Raw genomic sequence first — 22,242 nt, forward strand, 5'->3', positions numbered from 1 at the left:
TGGAATCTTTGTACCTGTTACCAGTTTTGACATTAGATTTTTTTTTTTTTTTTTTTTTTTTTTTTTTTTTTTTTTTTTTTTTTTGTCCCGTCCAGCCATTGGGGCAGATAGTATTGTTGATCTAAATGCCCTTACATGCTAGACAGATTTGCTCTGTGTCAGGAAAGGTGTTGGCTACAACTTCCCTGTACCATGAAATTTTATTTGCCGTTATTTGATGTCTTTGTTATGCCATTTGGGACGACCGGACCGGAGCAAGAAGAAGAACAGAAAAGAAGAAGAGAGAAGAGAAAGGTGGGGTCGGGGGGGGGGGGGGGGGGGGCAGTAGAGGGAGAGACAAAAACAGCAGCAACAAGAATTCCCAAAACAACAACAGTGACAAACAGAACAGTTAAATGTCAATGATGGCTAAGGGTCACACTGGAGATGATATCAGTGGAATGAAACAGTCCAACTTACCAATAGCAATAGTAACAATGAGGACATGACCCATGATAGTAAACACAATTGCAACCATACAGTTACAGTAATTAAAATCTCATTGCTTGACATCATTATTACTGTAATAATAGCATACCAATACTATATAAACATCAGGGATAAGAGAGTAGATTGTATAGAGAAGCACCCATGTGCTGTGAGTGCCCATATGGAGGTGTGTTGTGTATGTGAATGCGAGTGTGTGAATGTGTAATTGTCACTGAGAATGACAAAAGGAGAGAGACTGCCTTCTACCACCCAGCAAACCCCGCCCCGCGCAGCCAGGTCAAGCCCCCACCGCCAGAGATCCTCCGGCCCCGTGGGTGTGGGCAAAGCCAGGGCCGACTCCCCAAGACCCGCCCCCGAAGCAACCCCCCGAAGAGACCAGCAAGAGGCCATGGAGGAGCAATCCCAACCGGCAACAGGGCGCCAGCAGGCCGGAGGAGAGCCGCACCCCCGAGACCAGCGGGAGACCATACCCTACTAGGGCAGAAGGGCATCGAAGGCCACACACCCGTGGGCACAGGGGTGCCCCTGCCGGCCGGAAGGGAGCCCGTCCACGGCCGGAGGCACCGCCTCCCGCCTCCCACACACCCCCAGGAAGCAGAACCCGGCCCGCCCCAGGTAACCCCAGGCCCGACCACCGACATAGGACCGCCCCGGCCAGGACAGAAGAGGCCCGGGCACACTGCCCTATGGAGGACCGGGCGGTTGAGATGGAACACCCTACGCCAGACCCCCGCAGAGCCCCCCCCCCCCGTATATCTACATGGCCATATACCCACATACACATCCACACATATACATATATATATACATATATATATAATTATAATAAAACTAATCATTAATTATCTAAGTATTTAAAACAATAAATACATAAAATAAACTCAGACACATGCACACCCCATCCACTCAGTACACACACATGCTGTGGACGTCCCCGGGTGGGGCGTCCGGGGCATCACAGGGTGGGGGACCCAGGGGTCCCAGACCCACAACCAGGCCCCGAGCCCAGGGAGGTACGGACCGCCAAGGCATAGCACCCCCAGACTCCCCTCGACCACGGCATCAGGGCTACTGCAGTGTGGCAGACAAAGGAGCGGGCGAGGGGAGGAGGCCCGCACATGAGCAAGCAGAGGGGGCGAGCAGGCGAGTGGTGAGGCGCTCCACTGCGCCGGCCGACATCCACCGGGTAGCTCACCCCCGTGAGGGAGAGCCATAGCTCCAAGTCACGGGGAGGCCACGCACCAGAGCCGAGGAGTTAAGACCAGCGCAAGGCCCCCGAAGGACCCCACCATCCACCGGGAGGGCCAGCCCCCCCCGCCCCCAGAACCAGCAGCGCTCCGCCCACGTACCGGAGAACCATCCCCGACGAGCCCTAAGGCAAGACTGGGGATGGGCAAAGACAGGGACAGCGATGCGGCAGAGCATAGGACCAGTGGCAGCAGACACCCAAACGCCCGAAAGAGCACCGCCCCCCCAGCAGGCCCCACCCCGAGGAGCATGCTCCCCATCCCCACACGCCACCCCGGCCCCCGTACCCACGAGCAGGATCAGGTCCCCTCCCAACACACAGCCCGGTCCCCGCAGCAGCCACCACAGCGCAACAACCCCAAGCCACCACCGTAGACTTCAGGCCACCAGCAGCGCGGACCCCACTGCCTGGAGGCCGGTGAACGCCCCCCCAAGGGCACGTTGGCGCCCGCGACCCAGGACAGATCCAGGGAGGTAGCGCCAACCATGACACCAGGGCAAGCCCTGGCGTCAGCTGGTTCCAGCGGGACCCCCAGGAAGGCCAGGCAGACCAGACCAAAATATCCTGCAGCCCAGGGCACCCCGAGCGAGCCGCCAAGCCCCAGCAGCCAACGGGCCAATCGCGGGGGTAGGCAGTAGGCTCTCCGGTCCAGCCCGCTACACCTGTGTGTGTGAAGATGGTATTGTGTAGATAGTGCAATTAAAAATAGGCCTGTCCCATAGGGCTGACCTATGTGTGTGGTGTATGTGTATGTGTGTGTGTGTGTGTGTGGAAGGAAGCTGAGCAAAGGTGGGTCCCCTGCCTGCCCAGACCCCCCCCAGAACTGAGTGTCTAAGGTGCGGTTAAAATTGAAGGGTGACCAGCCAGAGGAATGCCGAGGACAAAAGGGCATCCGCAAGGAAACCCTTCGCCCCCGGCAAAACCAGTTGCAGGCCACCCCCCAAAGTCCTACATGTATGTGAGGTGGTGCAGTGCAGCAGGGAGGATCGGGGCCCCACACACGCCCACCCCGCACTACCGGCCAACCGAGCCGGGCAAGCCAGCCGCCCGGAGCAAGCCCTGGGCCACAGGACCAACCACGGGCCCCACCCAGCCCATCGTGGCGGCCAGTCCGGCCTGCCAGCTCCCCCCCGGAGGGCCCCACCAGAGATTGAGCCAGCTATGCCACCCCCGGACCACCAGGAGCCGCGGACAAACCACACGCCCCGAGGCTGCTCCTACAACCACCAGAACAGCAGGAACCGCGCCCCGGCAACACATCCGTCACCATGGCAGCCCAGGGAGTGACACCACAGAGACCGCAGGAGAACCGGGACCCGCATGGGGAAGAGCCCAACCCCGCCCCCCGGGCTCGTGAGCCAAGAGTGCCAGGGCGGGACAGAGACACACACACCAGGCAGCAGAGCCCACCAGGCAGACGATACCCCAACAGCCGCAAAAAGTGAATGCCCCCCCCAGTCCCACCCTCCACCACAGCGCCGACCCGTCTCCACCACATCCCCCATCCACCCACGGACCCGCCAAGTAGGACACCCCGGAGGCGGGAAGACCGCCACCAGACCGGAGACAGAAGGGGCCAACCAGACACCGGCAAATAGCAGGGGCCGCCCGTGAGCCACCGGCCAGCCCCACCCCCCAACCCTTGGTCGAGGCCCCCCCACGACCCAGAGCCCACCACCCCGCCCCCCAAGCAAGCCCCCCGCTAATCCCGGCCCACGCCGCGCAGAGCACCACCCCCACCGCTATCCGCCCCGCTACCCACGCACCCACAGCCAGCCCCCCACCCGCCCGCCCCACATCCACCACAACCCAGCCATCCCTCCACCGAAGGGAGGGAAGCAGGTAATGCCCCACCCCAGCACCGCACCTCCCCACCCAGAGCCCAAGCTGCACAAACGAGACCCCCCCTCCCGTATGAGCTTACCAGGCGCCCCACCCGGGGCCATACACCTACCATACACAAAAATTAAAATTGAGAATAAAAATAATAAATAAAAAAAAATATAATAATAAATAAATAAATAAATAAATAAAAATAAAGTAAAGTAATTGATAATAATAATAATAATAGTAACCATAATAATAATAGTAGTAATAATAATAATAATAATAACAATAATAATAATAATAACAATAATAGTAATAACAATAATAGTAATAATAATAATATTTATTGATAGTTATGTATGTATAATAATGATACTACTATTGATACTTAATATATAATAATTTATATAAAATATATTTTCTAATAATTTAGATCTTTTAACTATTTTAGATATGATAATAATAAATATATACATGCATACCTACACACACACATATATAGCCATGTACATACCTAAGAGGGAAGGCTCTGCAAGGGCAGCGGGGTATAACCACCCGTGCCCACACCAAGGGCAGGGCCAAAGCCTCCCATGCCCACACCCCACGGTCCCACACAGTAGCCAGGCCAGAGCACCCAGGGCAAACCCGGCCCACCCCCAGGGGCGAGGGAGGCCGCGGAGGAACCAGCACCACCGGACGCACACAGGCCCCCCCCAGCAGCAGCAGGCGCCCACCACCCACAGGATGCGGCTCCCCGTCTACCCACCACCCCGAGGGACGGCCTGCACCACCCCCGGGACGACCACCACCACCCCACCCACGCCCCATCCCCAGATCCGGACAGCCCCCCACCAACCCCCACCTGAACCTCCAGGGGGTCAGCCCAGCAGGAAGGGACAGAGATACACGGCACCCACCCGCTCACCCCCCAGACGCCAGGGCAACCCGGCGACCAAGACCATGCCCCAAGCCAGAGGAACGAGACCGCCAGGGGCAGAGACAGGCACACTCAGCCCTTCGAGAATTACAAAAAGAGATTAATTTAAGAGATTAATTATTGGAGCCCATATAGATTGAAATTCTGACAGTTGTTCTTTGGATTCAGCAGACATTCTCTCAATTGCTATATGATCTAACAGAAGATTTTTGTAAGAGGCTATGTTCAGTTTTTTTCTGGATTTCCAATTGATAAGAATGGTTTTCTTGGCAATGCTTAACGCTGTGATGAGGAGTTGTGTGTGATTTGTTTCTACGTTGACTGTAGAAAGATCACCCAACAAGCATAATACAGGTGAGGAAGGAATAGAGGTCCCAAGTGCCAAAGAAAGGTCCTCGCACACTGCTTGCCAGAAATTACTAATGGGGGCACATGCCCACATGGAGTGTAAATAATCATCTACTACATGATCTGGGCAGTATACACAGATGTTAGAGTCGGTTAGACCCATTTTAAACATTCTCTGCCCTGTGTAGTGTACTCTATGAATGGTTTTGAACTGAACCAACTGTAGGTTGGGATTTTTTATTAAACGGAACGAATTAAGGCATATTTGCTTCCAGAACTCAGGGTCACAGCTTGTAGATAAATCTAGGTTCCATTTGGAGACTGGGACCCCAACGGTGTTGTCACACTTTGACAAAAGAATGTACAACTTGGATAATGTTTGGGGAGCGGATATGTTTAAGAATTGGTCAATGGTGGGATAGCTTTCCCAAGATATGTTACGAAACCTAGCTCTAATTATGGATTTAATTTGTGAGTATTCAAGAAATGTATTCTGGCTTAACCCATACTGTGTAACAAGGTAAGTGAATGACACAAACTTTCCCCCCCTTATGATATTTTCCAAGCAACTTATTCCTTTGTCATGCCATGTTGTAGAATCCAAGGGTTTTTTTTTAAGCAATATATCCGGGTTATTCCAGATCGGAGTGTACTGGCAAGGATTGAGCGAGGACCTGGTTATTTTTAAAAATTCCCACCAAGCTGTCAGAGTGGTTTTAATATTTATGCTTTTAAAACAATCGTGTTTCCTAAGGATTTGACTTATGAAAGGTAAGTTAAAGATGGGGATTTCTTGGCTAAATGATTGTTCAATGTCTAGCCATAACTGATCCAAGGGGTTAGGTTTTATCCATTTTAAGATATACTGTAGCCTATTTGCCAGAAAGTAATTGGAGAAATTTGGCAGTTCTAAGCCCCCACATTCTTTAGATTTTTGTAATGTTTTTAGGCTTATTCGTGCTGGCTTATTTTTCCAAAGAAATTTATTTATATATGAGTCTAATGACTTAAACCAAGTTATAGATGGTTTGGTTGGGATCATAGAGAACAGATAATTGATCCTTGGTAATATCATCATTTTCACAGTGGACACTCTGCCCATAAGAGAGATCGGCAAAGTTCTCCAACGTTCAAGATCATCCTCAATCGATTTCAACAGTGGGGTATAATTCAAGCTGATCAGGTCTGACAGATTGGAGGAAATGTTGATGCCCAAATACCTGATATTCCCTGAACGCAGTGGTATAGAGGGGGTGCTCTGGAAAACGAAATTAATGGGCAATACTATGGATTTAGACCAGTTAATAGAGTAGTCCGAGAAGGTGCTAAAGTTATTGATGAGTGTGATAGCTTGGTGAAGTGAGAAGTGTGAGTTTTTTAGGAAGAGTAACACATCATCAGCATAAAGGCTTATCTTATGATGAACATTTGTTGTCTGGATACCTTTAATATTTCCATGTTGTCGAATAGCAGCTGCAAGAGGTTCAATAAAGATAGCAAACAATGAGGGGGAGAGTGGACAACCTTGCCTAGTACCTCTTTGTAAAGTGAATTCTGGAGAGATCAGATTATTGGTTCGAACGGAGGCCTTTGGGATGCTATATAATATTTGGATCCACGTTCTAAATGACTCGCCAAAGCCAAATTTCTGTAGGGTTGCAAAGAGAAATTTCCAGTTAACTCTGTCGAATGCCTTTTCAGCGTCTAGTGAGACGATTGTGGTTTCCAAATTATGGATGATAGAGTGATCAATCAGATTGGTTAAGCGGCGTACATTGCTAACTGAGTGTCTCCCCTTGATAAATCCTGATTGATCGGGATGTATTATATGAGGGGTAACTTTTTCCAGTCTTCTAGCTAATACTTTGCATATTATTTTAAGATCCGCATTAATAAGTGAAATTGGACGATAACTGGAAGGTAATGTTGGGTCCTTTTCTGATTTTAGCAAAAGACTGATTGTAGCAGAATTCATATATGGGGGTAGGCGTGCATTTTCTTTTATTTCCTGAACCATTTTAAAAAAAACTGGGGCTAGCAGTGACCAGAATGTTTTATAAAATTCGGCAGGAAACCCGTCCGGTCCTGGTGCTTTGTTATTTGGCATTTCCTGTAGAGCATCATAAAGATCTTTTAGTGAAATGGGTAAGTCCAGGGTTGTCACCTGATTTTTTTCTAATTTTGGTAATTCTATGGTACTTAGAAATGTTTCAATGTCTGGATCAGAAGGGTTAATCTGAGGTGTGTATAGTCTTTTATAAAAGTCCCTAAAGACTGAATTAATTTCCTCCGGAAGGTGAGTGATGTTACCTTCTGAGTTTCTAATGGAGGAGATAGAGTTTTTTTCTTTATTGAGTTTTAGTTGGTTAGCTAAGAATTTTCCAGATTTATTGGCATGTTCAAACTTCTCCAAACGTAGTCTTTGTAATTGGAACTGAATTTTCTTATCAGTAATTTCTTTTAAATCTAATTTCAATTTTCTAAGATTATTCAGAGTATTCTCATCCTGTGAATTTGCATAAGCGGTTTCAAGGAGTTTAATTTTTTCCTCCAATTCCAATTCCAATAATCTTTCTTTCTTTTTCTTATATGATGAGTAGGAGATAATTTTCCCACGCATTACTACTTTTGCTGTCTCCCAGAGAACACAAGCCGAGGTTCCCGGTTGGTCATTAAAATCTAAAAACATTGTCCACTCTCTCTCAAAGTCGTTTAAAAAGTCTGGGTCTTTAAGCAATGATGTATTAAATCTCCAGCATTTAGTAGGTGTACTTGTGGTTTGGTTAGTGAGAAAGAGAGAGACTGGTGCGTGATCACTAATAATGATAGGGTGTATGTGAATATTTGATATGTCAGAAATGATTGAGCTACTTGTTAAGAAGTAGTCAATTCGGGAGTACGTGTGGTGCACTGGTGAGAAATACGTATATTCTCTGTGAGTAGGGTGATAAGAGCGCCAAGCATCACAAAGACCAAAATCAGACATATATTTTTTCAGTGTTGTTGTTGCTTGAGACTCACGATGTCCCCCAGCTGGGCTAGACCTATCTAAATCTGGATTAAATACCAAGTTGAAGTCCCCTCCCAAGATCAAGCTTGAATCCAGGTGTGCAGAGAGAGAAGAAAAAAAGGTGTGAAAGAAAGAGGGGTCATCAACATTAGGGCCATATATGTTTTGACATTAGAAATAGAACCTTGGCTATGACAGGGGGTAGGCAAACGACAGCCCAGTGGCCACATCAGGCCCGCCAAACATTTGAATTTGGCCCTCCATTTGCTTCCAAAGTATTTACTATAAAGTGTAACATAAAAGCTGGCAATCTGAGTCAATCTGAGACGACCTTTTGATGATTTAAGTCGCTTTTCATATGCAGCGATCCAGACAACTACATCACCTATGGTGGCAAACAAACACAAGTCAACATGTGACATGCAACAGAACCTACCCGGAAAACACTCGGTTTGAAAAGGCGTGGTAAAACTGCCCCTTTGTGATGTCACAGAGGGACGGACTTCCTTATATGGTTCATAGTTAGGAACCACTTTTGGCGTGTGACCAATCACAGCCTGGAGTTGGGCCGTGGGTGGAATAAATCAAAACGTTTTTAAATATTTTGGCAGGAAACACAAATCAAATTAAAAATACAGCTCGAATAGGTGCAGATTTTGGAAAATCTAAAAAAAAATTCTGTGTGGGTTATTGTGTGTAGCTGCTCTACAGGAATCCACAATACTCAATACAACACTCAATACAAATGGTTGAAAAATTAGCATAATAGGTCCCTTTTCACTAACATACTACACCATGAGTATAAATTAACCTTTTTAAATTTTTTTACCCACATTGAAGAAATGATTGTTATCAAAGACACAATATGGCAGCAAGATCAAGATGTTATGTGATCTCTTGGATGAGTCATTACTGCACTCTGGGGGTAATTTAGGTTGGCCGTCCACTTTTGGGAATGTTCACCACTGTTCTATGTTTTCACCATGTGTGGATAATGGCTCTCACTGTGGTGTGCTGGAGTCCCAAAGCTGTAGAAATGACTTTATATTATGTTCCTGACTGATAGATCAATTAATCTCAGTTAAGTTATGTTTTAAAAATCATGCCAAAAATCAAATCCATTGTGTAGGAACGTATTGTCGGTATCAGATAATGGCTCTCACTGTGGTGTGCTGGAGTCCCAAAGCTGTAGAAATGACTTTATATTATGTTCCTGACTGATAGATCAATTCATCTCAGTTAAGTTATGTTTTAAAAATCATGCCAAAAATCAAATCCATTGTGTAGGAACGTATTGTCGGTATGAGAAAATGGCTCTCACTGTGGTGTGCTGGAGTCCCAAAGCTTTAGAAATTACTTTATATCATGTTCCTGACTGATAGATCAATTCATCTCAGTTAAGTTATGTTTTAAAAATCATGCCAAAAATCAAATCCATTGTGTAGGAACATATTGTTGGTATCAGATAATGGCTCTCACTGTGGTGTGCCAGAGTCCCAAAGCTCTAGAAATGACTTTATAGCATGTTCCTGACTGATAGATCAATTAATCTCAGTTAAGTTATGTTTTAAAAATCATGCCAAAAATCAAATCCATTGTGTAGGAACGTATTGTTGGTATCAAACAGCTATGCAATACATGCAAACCACACACGCATGCATCGGTGTACGTCAAAAATGGAGGGATCAACACTCATCCTCGATAATTACAAGGAACACAAGCAGTGTAATTGCACTCGGATGACGTACATGCGCAATTAGCAACGACACAGGTTCATTAAGAAAACAGCAAAGGTCTGAAAAGATGTGTCGCCTCAGCTTCAGTTCTCTTCCTCACACACCGAGTGACTTCAAATCCGCCCCGATGTAATGCATCCTCCCTCAGAGACTGTGAGATCAGCAGCAGTGTGTCTCAAAATGTCCTAGTCCCTTTACTCCATGGTGACTTTTCTGTCCTGCCCTCTTTGTTTTCATATGTTCTACCATAGTTATGGTATCTTGGACGATGTCTTACTGTGACATTATTTCAGAGTTTTGGTATTTTGGTAGTAATTGGTTATGATTTACCATAATTACAGGCTATATTTGTCACATTTTCATCATTTTGCTTATTGGTCTATTTGTGTTGCTCTGCAGACTACATTAACTGCATCCATGCAGCATCCTCGCATCTGCCCTCATTGGGTTGGATAGCCTCGTCTGTTTTGAATGACACCACATTGGTCTCAGAACTGGGAAAGATGAGAAGGATGAGTGGAGATTTTTTTGGGTGGGTATGCGAGAAGACAAGAAATGAGAAGAAAAAGCCTATAATGAGGAGAATAGAGAGAGAGGGAGTGAAAACAAAATGGGTGGTGGTAAGAGAAAAAGCATGATAATGAGCCTTACCTCTGACACATCCTCCTGTTTCTATGGAGACCAAGGAGCCAATCGGGTGGCCTTGATGAGGACTTTACTACTGACAGGATATAAGAGGGAGGGAAGGGGTGTACCTTGATGCGTGTAAGAGGCAATAAATCTTCCCTTAGTTCCCATGCAGGTTTCGGAGAGGCTGCCTCCCTGGGTACCGCCTCACATCACCCAACATGCTTTAAAGCTCCACTTTCATCAGACCCTGTCAGTCAGTCTACAACACACCCCTCCTCCTCCGCCAGCATCACTAGAACCTCACCCCCCCCTTTCAGCTACCTCTTGGATGCTCCTCATTACATCACGCACACTGCTCCCTGGCAGCCTGTGTTTGTGACTGGCCGAGTGAGAGCGAGAGTGAATGTGAGTGAGCCTCGTGTGTGTGTCCACGCCGTCCCACCGTTGAGTCCCATTGACCAGCATACAGGCAGGATGGACAAGCCGAGCGTGTGGCGCGCTGTGGTGAGCAGCACGGACCCCCGACGGACAAGAGACTCGGGGTCCCACCCAAGTAGACCAGGCTCCGCCATCGGATACCGGTTGTATGACATGTGAGTAGCATATTCAACACAACGGCAGTCGCCTGGTGGAGTGGTCATTCATGGAGGCGTGAGGCGGTGTGGGGGGGGGGGCTTGTGGTGGAAGCTACATCCTGTCTGTAGTGTTCAGTGCTGAGTCACGTACGGCATCCAGACCTTGCTCTGTCCTCTCACGTTCCCTCTCGGTGTGCTTGGTAAACAACGTCTCCTGTCCTGGGGAGGGGCAGCGAGCTGGAACGATTGCATGCATGAGTGAGTGAAATGCAAAGATTGGAGAATAAATGAAACCATGTGTGGTTTTGTGTTGACATCCGTCATGCAGACGACTGTTTTTGAGTGTCGGATTGCTGCGGTAAATGACTCATTTGTAGATTGACGCTTCGTTTTTGGGCACATGGGTTCCTTGCAGCTCCTTTTTTTTTTTTTTTTTTTTTAATAAATACTGGTTCTCTTGCATGAGTGCCACAAACAATGCAAACAATATTGCATTGTTGTGTGTTGCCAACGCACATCTGAGAACATCTCTACATGCAATTTTGCAGTGTTTGTTTTGGAGTTTTGTGAGTTATGTTTCGATGTCCCTGTGTACAAACTCTACTTGCTTTTTATAGTGCACAACGCCTGTAATATTCTTGCAGTCTACAGCTCACATTCGTGTGGACTTTTCAACAACCATGTAGCGTGTATGTGACCATTTTGTAAAATGTTCACACTCATATTTATCAGCCCTATTACCCTCGTTATGTCGTAATCTAATCGCATAGGTGGGAATCAGTCAACCAAATGAATATATGAGACCTTCACGGGTCTCCACTGAGTTCTTCACAGTTAATACAGTTTGCTGGTTTGAATCTACCATGTTTCCATGTGTGCAGTCATGCAGGCTTTAATTGCATGCTTGATTAGAAAGATCATTCTTGCTTATTTTATTTTTATTTTTTTTAAATCTGCAATGCCTGACAGAAAAGGTTATGTTGTTTTCTGTTTGTTTGTACCCAGCCAACTACTTGACTATAATCCATCAACTAGGAAGTAGCTCACTACATAAAGAACACATGGAAAACAACAGTGACATTTTAGACACTTTGTATTCCAGTCAACTCCAGGACCGGAAGGGAATATTCTTGACTAAACTTACATAACAAAGATCAGCGCTCCAATGAATGCCTGAATTTTTTTCACCATTTGGTTTGAATGCTGCAACCCTGAAAGAGTAACGTGACCAGGCCTAGTTTAGACAGGTGGAAATTGACATCTTCTGTTGTTCAAGGACAGGGGGGGCACAAGCTGCAGATGGACACTAATGTGTTGGCTTGACATCTCATCAAGCAGACCGCTGCTCTATATGTTGGACCAGTACTCCTTTTAATGAGGACTGGGAGCAGAAATGGGCCTGATCTGTTCTAAATGTCATTTTGTCTTCTCTGGTCAGCTCCTGGTGGAATTCTAATATTGAGTCCGCAGCGCTGAGAGGCTAAGAGCAGAAGTCTAGGGCTTAGCTGAAGGCTGCCTTTGCCTTTAAACATGCTTCACTAGTTTAGCCTGAAGGGAGGCAGACACTGCCTCGGGTTGTACTGTAAAATATGACAGGATGGGAGGCGTCTTTTGAGTTTTTATAGCAACCATTGTTGAGTTTTCTTGCTCTAACAATGCACACTACATTGCGAGTTGGAACAACAAAGCAGTCAATTAATTTGGTGAGGACGTACAATTTGGTCAATTGGTCAGTCACCTACAGATATTACAAATATTTTGTTTGCATAAAAACAAAAACAAAAAAGTTGAGTAAACATAGTACAATCATTGTCATCCAGACTAAAATTAACATATGTACTGTAGATATTAGACTTGTGATAGTGTTCTGGCTAGTCCACACAAGTAAGTGTAAGTAAGTACCGTATTGTACTAATTATATGTCGCTAGTATCAGTCACATCAGTCCAAAAAAAAACACATTTATCACACTGGACTATTAAGTTGCGTTCATTGAAGAAGGCTTGGGAGGCTAAATTAACATAACAAACCAGTGAGTCCAACAAATAAGTTACCGGTAAGCAAGTTCACCGAGCTCCCAATCTCTTTCCATATCATTCAATCCATTAGATTCTTCATCAACATAGAGTTGTCACAAGTCTAGAGAGGCCTCTCGCTGCCTTTTTTGTTTGGTCAGTCAGTATGAACTAACGATTTAAAAACATGTTAAACTATATTTATATATTTTGATATATATAGCGCTATGAAAACAATATGATGTATTCAGACACATGATCCGGGGTCATGATGACAAGCTTGCAACAGAATAAGCAAAGGATACTGTAAGTATAGGAAACGGATGGATGGAAGTCTATATTGTTATGTTAGATGTTGCTTTGTGTTCAATTCCACCCTCGGCCATCTCTTGTGTGGAGTTTGCATGTTCTCCCCGTGCATGCGTGGGTTTTCTCCGGGGTACTCCGGTTTCCTCCCACATTCCAAAAACATGTTAGGTTAATTGACTCCAAATTGTCCATAGGTATGAATGTGAGTGTGAATGGTTGTTTGTCTATATGTGCCCTGTGATTGGCTGGCGACCAGTCCAGGGTGTACTGAAGACAGCTGGGATAAGCTCCAGCACCCCCTGCAACGCTCGTGAGGATTAGTGGTAGAAAATGAATGAATGAATAAATGTTGCTTTGTTGACCAATACATTATGACAGAGATTTATTTAATCTGTAAACTGATGAATGACATAATTTTATGAACACATTCATTGACATTATTAGATGGTATTCATGCTGAGAAGGCGCTACAACAGGAATGCTGAGCTTAGAGCATCTTAATGCGGCGCTCCTTGCTCAAATGACGACAGTGCTGATGAAATAGCAAGTACGTCACCACAGCTGACAGCACATTCTCCTGAATTGATACCAGAACCTTTTTTACAGGGGAAGCACAAAGCGCAATCACTGCAAAAAAAAAAAAAATGCTGTGAATAAACCTCCACAATGCCAAGTGCTCTTGCATAGGGCTCCAACTGCACTTCATTGCATTGCCCGCATACACGGAGCTGGCACAGAGCCTGCTGTCAGCTCACATGGCATCAGTGCATGTTGTGAAAATCCCATGGCAAAATTCTGCAGAGCTGGAAGTGAATCATTTGTTGAAGCGTGGAAACATGCTGTGTATGTACAGCTCTTGCCATCATAACAACCTCTTTGATTTTTCACTTGTCTTCGAGCTGCTCTGACAGTTCACTGCTCAACGTGACTACAGCTGACATGGCTGCTGCACATACAGTATAGTACCGTCATGATGATCATTCAGCATGCACATCGCTGTTCGTTTGGTCGATGATTTGATTACGTTGTAATTTACATTCACTTCACCAAAAAAAAAAACATTTTGGTCTTTTCTGCTCTTAAATCTTCTTTTAATTGGGAGTAAATGCAATGTTGATTTATACTGAAGGGATTTTTACACGTCTTCAGTAACTGTAAGAATTTATTGACTTTAATTAATGAATCCCAATCACTATAACTTCACACCCCCTTTTTTTTTACTGTTATTACTCAGAGCTCATTTGTTTTTATTGAATTTGACAAATTTGCAGACATTTGACCGCCAGCATTCACTATGAAATGTTCAAACATAACAAAGTCAAAGAAAAATATCCTGTTTATGGAGTCAATCCCAGCTAAATTAATGTGAGAGGTGGGGGGCGCATTTTGGATTGATAGGCTGTCAATCACAAGAATGACAATTTACAGTAATCCCTTGTCACTTTGCGCATCGATTGTTTCGAAGATTGTTCTGTTTAGTGGTTGAATACAGCATTACTAAGAAATATACCAATTTAAGCAGATTCTACATGTCTATATTAAGCATTTTCAATAACAAAAATGGCTGAATACATACATAAGGCATTCCGTGTACTCGGATGTGATAATATGTAGTAGGTGTCAGTAATATTACATTGATGATACCATAGCTACCATAGAATGCTTGTGTCGTGTATGTCTTATTTTCACTTATTATTTTTGTTGTATTGGGTAATACAAGCATAAAGGTGACTATGGGGTGTTATTTCAGGTCTAGAGGGCTGTAAAAAATGTTAAAAACCTGTGTACTGTATAAGGTCATAAACAGGTTTTATATGCTCTGTGCAAATACGTATTCCATTTATAAATAAAATTTAAGGTCGGGTCTGGAACCAATTAACCTTGATAAACAAGAGACGACTATATTATATTTTCTGGTCTTATCTAGCTACTCAACAGCATAAAAACAAACATGTTGCATTGGCTAAATTAACATAACAAGCCAGCGAGTCCAACACGCAAGTTACAGGTAAGCCAGTTCTCCGAGCTCTCGATCTCATTTCATGTCACTGAACCCAGCTGAACCCATGACCAGCAAAACTATGGAGGGAAAAAAAACAAATACAGGTTTTGCAATGACGTTTACAAAAAAAAAGAGCTTACAGACTACAAACTCAACTGGATCAGTTTTGAACACTTCTCCACTGTGCGGCCTCACGGTTCCACCACATAGCAATGAGGTCCTAAGCATGTTAGATAGGATCACAGAAGGATCAAGAGGCTTTCTGCTGAGATAGAAAACCAGCGTCACTCAGTCTAGCAACCTGTAGTCTGCCACCCCTTCTAACGTGACAGTGGCTTTTTGGCATTTACCAAAATAGCTTAGGCTTTGGCTCCGGCTCACACAGCGTGTCGTCTGCACACCAAAGCATCAACAGCTGGACATCGGCAGCCTCTCACCGAGTGTTGGGCAGCTGACTTACAAAACGATCAAGCCGACTACTTGTGCTTGCTTTTCAAGGGCAGTGAGTTAAAGTTTCTGATGCATCCCAAGCTTGAAACAGCCCATAATAAGACACTGTCTTTGCCAAGAACAGGAGAGAGCATCACAAACAGATGCATCTTTCTCCAGAACAATCTGTTCCTTCGGCGTGGAAGAAGCAGATATATTTATCAGCAGCCATGTTGTGTCATATTACCTCGACGTCGCTCATCATGTTGTTCTGTCTGCATGTGCTGTATTTGCTTACTTCACACTATGTGTGTTGATCCCTACCATAGATGTACACTTGTGAACCGTCATGCGAGAGACAGTCCTTGACAGGGATGACATCATTCTCCTTCCGTTGTATCCCTCAGCCTGAGGGTGTGAGAGGCCTTCAGACATATTACAGTTGGCTGGGACTGCACAGAATGGTCCATCCAACCAGCTAGATTAAGGTGGAGGTGTTTATTCTCTTCTCTCCATTCTTATATCACCCTTTTTTGTTATTCTGGCCTCTCGTCCTTTGCTGTAACCTACTCTACACCTTCATATTTGGACACGTTCCGGTTTTTGATTTTAAGTGAAGAAGTAAAAGGATAACCACACTGAAGGCCGCCATATTTTATATTAGGTTTATCTGCTTATAGTTGACTCCAAATTGTCCATAGGTATGAATGTGAGTGTGAATGGTTGTTTGTCTATATGTGCCCTGTGATTGGCTGGCGACCAGTACAGGGTGTACCCCGCCTCTCGCTCGAAAACAGCTGGGATAGGCTCCAGCACCCCCGTGACCCTCGTGAGGAAAAGCGGGAGAAAATGAATGAATGAGTTGAGGCGGCACGGTGGTCTAGTGGTTAGCACACAGACCTCACAGCTAGGAGACCAGGGTTCAATTCCACCCTCGGCCATCTCTGTGTGGAGTTTGCATGTTCTCCCCGTGCATGCGTGGGTTTTCTCCGGGTACTCCGGTTTCCTCCCACATTCCAAAAACATGCTAGGTTAATTGGCGACTCCAAATTGTCCATAGGTATGAATGTGAGTGTGAATGGTTGTTTGTCTATATGTGCCCTATGATTGGCTGGCCACCAGTCCAGGATGTACCCTGCCTCTCGCCCAAAGACAGCTAGGATAGGCTCCAGCACCCCCGCGACCCTCGTGAGGAAAAGCGGTAGAAAATGAATGAATGAATGAATGAATGAGTGCTTATAGTTGACTCCAAATTGTCCATAGATATGAATGTGAGTGTGAATGGTTGTTTGTCTATATGTGCCCTGTGATTGGCTGGCAACCAGTCCAGGGTGTACCCCGCCTCTCGCCCGAAAACAGCTGGGATAGGCTCCAGCACCCCCGCGACCCTATGAGGATAAGCAGTAGAAAATGAAAATAAATGCTTATAGTTGTGGACGATACCTCAATGTGCCACCAGGGGGAGAACTTTTCCAACACATCCTATCAGGCCAGCTGTCCCTCACACAAGCTTCATTTTGACTTCATGTGTCCAGGATTTGTTGGGTATTCTTTGTCAAAATATTCCATTTCCCTCCCCTCTATTTTTCTCTTTCACTTCTATCAGATTGCAAAGATGGCATTTAATTAATTTCATGGCTAGTCACATTGATTAAATCTCCTTGCAATGCTGTAAACATTTGCACGCTGGTGTTATCTTATCAAGTCTGTGGTGAACAACCTGAATCCTCCTTGAGAAATAGCAATGACAAGATAATTCTCTGCAGATGGCCATTTTCTATTCAAGTGTTTATGGACTGCACATCACTCTGGGAAGGTCATGGCCGGATCCTTTAGGGCAGTTTATCACTGATTGACTGGGTCAGTCCCAGGGAGAAGTGGGGTCCCGGCGCTGCAGTGCTCAATATCGGCCCATGTCAAGAGTGCTGCAGTTTAATGCCGCAGCAGTAGCATAGAGACAATAAGAGCCTGTCATGCAGCTCTTAACCAGGATTAACTACACAGCTAGTGCTTTTATGGCCTTTAGATCTGTGATATGTTCCGCGTGGATATTGATTAACACCAAGGTAAGCATGGTGGATTTTGTTCTACTGTTGGATGATGCCTATGGTCAACCAAGACACTAAATACTTTATTTTTCATGACTGACTGCCACCCCAAGACCGAAATATTCCCACATTAAGGCTTATAATCCATTCCTTTAGCACAGGGGTCTCAAACTCAATTTACTTGGGGGCCACTGGATCTTGGGTCTGGGTCTGGGCATTTATTAAAAACAAAAAAATTTAAAAAACTTTGCTTTGGTTCCAATTTTCTACAAGAAATGCTCTGATAAAACATTCCACTGTTCTCAAATATCTTACTTTTTATTTTTCTACACAAAATAAGATGAAAAATAAATAAGCAAATCAAAAATAAAGAAAATCAATCAATCAGTAATAATAATAATAATAATAAAACGGCAAATAATAAAAACTTAAGAAACCACATATAGTTGGTGGGTACACAAATTATTTTTTTCAGATTAAAATGAACAAAGCATTATTAGAGCCCTGTAGACATGACAAAACACGACTATAGTCACATTTATACTCTTTTTATTTACAACATATTGCGCAACTGCAGGGTCTTGAGACACATGCTAACTCGCAAACTCGAGAGCTAGCGACCTAAACGGTAGCCTTCAAGTTATTTCCTTTAAACTTAAATAGCCAAAAACTTACCACTTCCACACGGATAGGGAGGATAACTATTAACAGTTATTTAACCTTTAACATGAACATTAATCAAACGTAATAATTTTTTCTGGGTACATGATACCATACAGCATCCATATCAAACTTGCGCGGGCCGCACTAACATTAAACTTTCATATCAAGGCAGGGGGCCTCAAACAGGCCGCATGTTTGAGACCCCTGCTTTAGCGCCTTCATTCATGTACAGCGTTTGCTGCAGCACTCTCTGCGTGCCCCGCCTCCACCCGCTGGGACAAAGAGACTGAATGACTGACAGGAGGGTTTACTCACTACGTTCATTCCATTATACAACCAACACACTCAAGTGCTGAGATAGATGTATTAAGTGAATCCGTTTGGTGTTAACATAACATAAGAGAGGCGAGGAAAATAAAACATACATGTCAATATATCGAGGCCGGCAAAATGATTGGGTTTGTTTTTATTTATCGTGCAGTTTATTGATTATGGCAACGGGCCTAATCTTGGCGCAAGCAGGCGGGCAACGGAAATAAATTCCATTAACAAAAGTCGTAAAATGTGTCCGTATGTTCGTTAGTAGGCTACTTCATGACGACATTATGAAGTAAAGAAAAATTGGATTGTGAAACAAGATTTTCTATACCGTTTATCCTCATTAGGGTCGCAGGGGTATGCTGGAGCCTATAATGGTTAATTTTCCTGTAAAAAAAAATAATAAAATAATAATAATAATAATAATAATTTGCTAAATAGTACAATAAATGTGTCCTGTCCAGTTTTTTTTTTTTTTTTTTTACTTGCCTCTCCAATATTCAGTACATGCATACTGAATCACATCCTTTTTGCGTCCATTTCCCATGCACCGCCCTGCATGGTATCAACCTAATAAAAGCCTATAATTTGTATTTGAGGGCCATTTTTTCACGCCACCTAATCACTCCTCCTGATAGGTAGCAGTTTTCACCCGCCACCAAATTCAATTTTCCATTTTTTAAAAGGTATCTTGGAGTATATAATATATATGCTTCACATTACTTCACATTATTATTGCCATAGTCAAATATGTGGGGGGGGGGGGGGGGTATGTAGAAAAAAAGCTAGTCCATTTTCTGTGAGGCGCGTGTAAATTAGGAGGTGTGAATTGTGAGAAAATGGCTGATGAATGGGTGTGTAGATTAATTAATTCCTTTGTGTCCCCCCGCCGTCATTCAGGCTTTTATGTGCAGCCCTTGTGACACCCGGGTTCCTTCTATATTTTGTCAGGATGTTGGCCGGGGGGGGGGGAGTTGAAACCATTCCAGTTAGTCTGCTAACATGTAAATATGCATGTTTATTTGCATGTTCTGATTTCAGTACAGGGGTTTGCTTGTTTGTGTAAATATGCATTACGCTGAGTGTTTGTGGGCTGGGACCCGGCCGGAGGCTGCATATTGATGAGAGGCCATCTTTCCTGTGCTGGGACGGGGTTGAACTACTGCAGAGAAAGAACAACACTGCATTTGTTCAATGCAAATGAATCCTGATGGGAAAATGCTCTTATTTTTTTCCCCATGTTGATTATATTCTATATATAAATCTGCCTCATTAACTTTGCCTAATATTTCATTATTAATATAATTTTAGGAATCATTCTGCTATTTCTCCCCCACGACCTCAACAAATGAAACCTTTTTTTTATATGTTTGTTTTTGACACATGCATGACATGTGGTCATACAACATTGCAGCAGCCCCTCCTATCTGATAAGCCAGCCAATTAAATGCGTCCCTGCTGGGCTTCCTTTTGAAGCTTCGCTAGTACTCTAGTGTTGCCCAGCAACCGCAATCGGCACATTTCTGGGAGGTCCTGTGCGGACGGCGGTGCCTGTGAGACGGAGACAAGGATGAGGAGAAAGGGGCAGATATAGGAAGAGAGGAGAGGAGAAGTGGAATAACGGTGGAAAGTTTGAAGAGCAGCATTCCTCCTTCCTCCGCATTCCGTACCTGTGCCTGCCGGAGCCATGCAGAGATCGGGTTCTCAGAGGATCCTGTGCTGACGCACTGTGTGGAACCCCTCGCCACAGAGGACACACACACACACCGTGTGACCTGGATCGCTGCTAAACACAGCCCTCGTTGCTAATACAGAGCTTCTTTTGGGACCTGGATCCTGAGCATCACTATGTGGTCCAATTAAGTCCATAAGCGGGGTCCAACTCTGCCGCTTGTTGTATTGTGACTGAGACCGGTCCAGGATTGGCGTGGCTGTTCCTGGCAAGGTTAGAGCGACTCAGGCTGTCATCCAGTAGCTGTGGTTGTGCTCCAGAGGAGAGGATAAATCCAGGACATCCACGCCAGACATTCACTGGCTGAAGAAATGAGCGGGGTCGTGTTTATTTACCACCATGTTGTTTTTTAACGGTGTTGGATCACATCGCCGCTTTGCCCCCTGGAACGTCTGAGCCCCCAGGATGTGGAAGTTTAAAGCGTTTTGCCTGGATTACTGGCATGTGCTGTGCTTGCACCCTCAGAACAACTTTTATAAAAGGTAGGTTTGAAGATGTTAAAGTTGACGGCCGTGTGTGTGTGTGTGCGTGTGTGTCGCCTTGGCGCCAAATCAATACGTTTGAAGATACTTCCTCAAGTCTGTGTGTTTGTGTGCGAAGGTGCTGCGATGCTCAAGAGGAGGACATTAGTTTAGTTGAACTATTGATTTTTCTGGCCAAACTAGGTCCTGTCTGTCATTTCGCAGAATCGTTTGATTTAGTGACTTTGTACGCTCTTGTTTATGTCTATTTAGCGTTTACTTTTCTGAAAAGAAGGCGATGGCTGAATGTATTCATGCGTGGTCCCACTGGGAAGCTGCTCTGTTCACCTTTCACCTCCCGCATAATCTATACCTCATTAGCCAGGCCGGTTTTGCACCTCGCATCAAGCGTACCCAGGGAATGTTTACTTTGAATATTTCACCTAAACATTCCAGTCCTGTCATGCGATTAGATGCAATCATTTGTGTTTTGATTTTGAGTCGTTTACCAATTTATTAATGCTATGTGCTTGCAAGTGTGCCAGAAAGACACCCCCCCTGTATAAATTTACACCCCCCATCCCCCTGCTGCTGTGTTGAAACCATAAAGATGCCCTTGTGTCATTTACTGCCGTTAATGACATAGGCCTCAGATGCTCCTTTTACCCAACAATCAAGATCCAGCTGCTGAAAACAGAAAAGCAGCTGAGCCAATTTCTGCATAATCGACCACTTTATGTCGATCCTTATGAAGTCTTGTGCACCTTTTTAGTCTATTTTGGACTCATGGGGAAAAGAACCACTAATAACATTGAATAAAATTACAGTGGTGCGTCGGTTTTCATTATTTAAGACAGGCAAAAATAATAACAAAAATAAATTTTATAGACAATAATTACACTGATGTGCAGAAAATAGTACATCAGTTTATTAGGGGCAATATTTTACAATAACCCAGACAGTGTACAAGAACCGTCATATAGGGGGAGTTCATAAATGGAGGTTTAACTGTATTGGTGCGGTCATGCAGCTTTGTTTACAGTCGTGTTTGATGTTTGCATCACAAAGCGTGAAAGAAGCACATCTTATATGCTAATATCTTCACACATATGAATAACGAAGACATTAATAATGCATCACACATTTAGCAGGCGACATCGCTGAATGGGAATTCCCTTGGCTATAAAGCACGCTTTATAATAATCAAAATCATTGTGTTGGATTTTAGTAGAAGTAGCATAGAGGCTATACGTCCTCTCAGATGGGAAGTGACCTTCTGGTGAGCTAGTTAGTTAGCATGGTCAGGAACGTTTTATCAATATTACTAGTTCATTTATTCATTCATTTTCTACCGCTTTTTCCTCACGAGGGTCGCGGGGGGTGCTGGAGCCTATCCCAGCTGTCTTTGGAGTACACCCTGGACTGGTCGACAGCCAATCACAGACATTACTAGTTATTAAACTGT

At 44.6% G+C, this 22,242-nt stretch overlaps 1 protein-coding gene across 4 annotated transcripts in view; it reads left to right on the forward strand.

The window, feature by feature from the left end:
• The window catches only part of LOC131104650 (IQ motif and SEC7 domain-containing protein 1-like), a 110,380-nt gene that overhangs the window by 44,908 nt on the left and 43,230 nt on the right, over positions 1-22,242 (forward strand). The window contains exon 1 of one of the 4 annotated variants that reach the window (XM_058052049.1): positions 10,037-10,819. The exons of 1 other annotated variant lie outside the window; for it this stretch is intronic. In XM_058052049.1, coding sequence (XP_057908032.1) covers positions 10,356-10,819 — 464 coding nt within the window. In that variant the 5' untranslated portion in view covers positions 10,037-10,355. Of the gene's footprint in view, positions 1-10,036; positions 10,820-19,402; positions 20,799-22,242 lie in introns of those variants that run through there. 2 more of the 4 variants (XM_058052054.1, XM_058052052.1) reach the window with 2 other exon arrangements.

The sequence above is a fragment of the Doryrhamphus excisus genome, chromosome 16 (assembly GCF_030265055.1).
Source record: "Doryrhamphus excisus isolate RoL2022-K1 chromosome 16, RoL_Dexc_1.0, whole genome shotgun sequence".
Taxonomy (NCBI): domain Eukaryota; kingdom Metazoa; phylum Chordata; class Actinopteri; order Syngnathiformes; family Syngnathidae; genus Doryrhamphus; species Doryrhamphus excisus.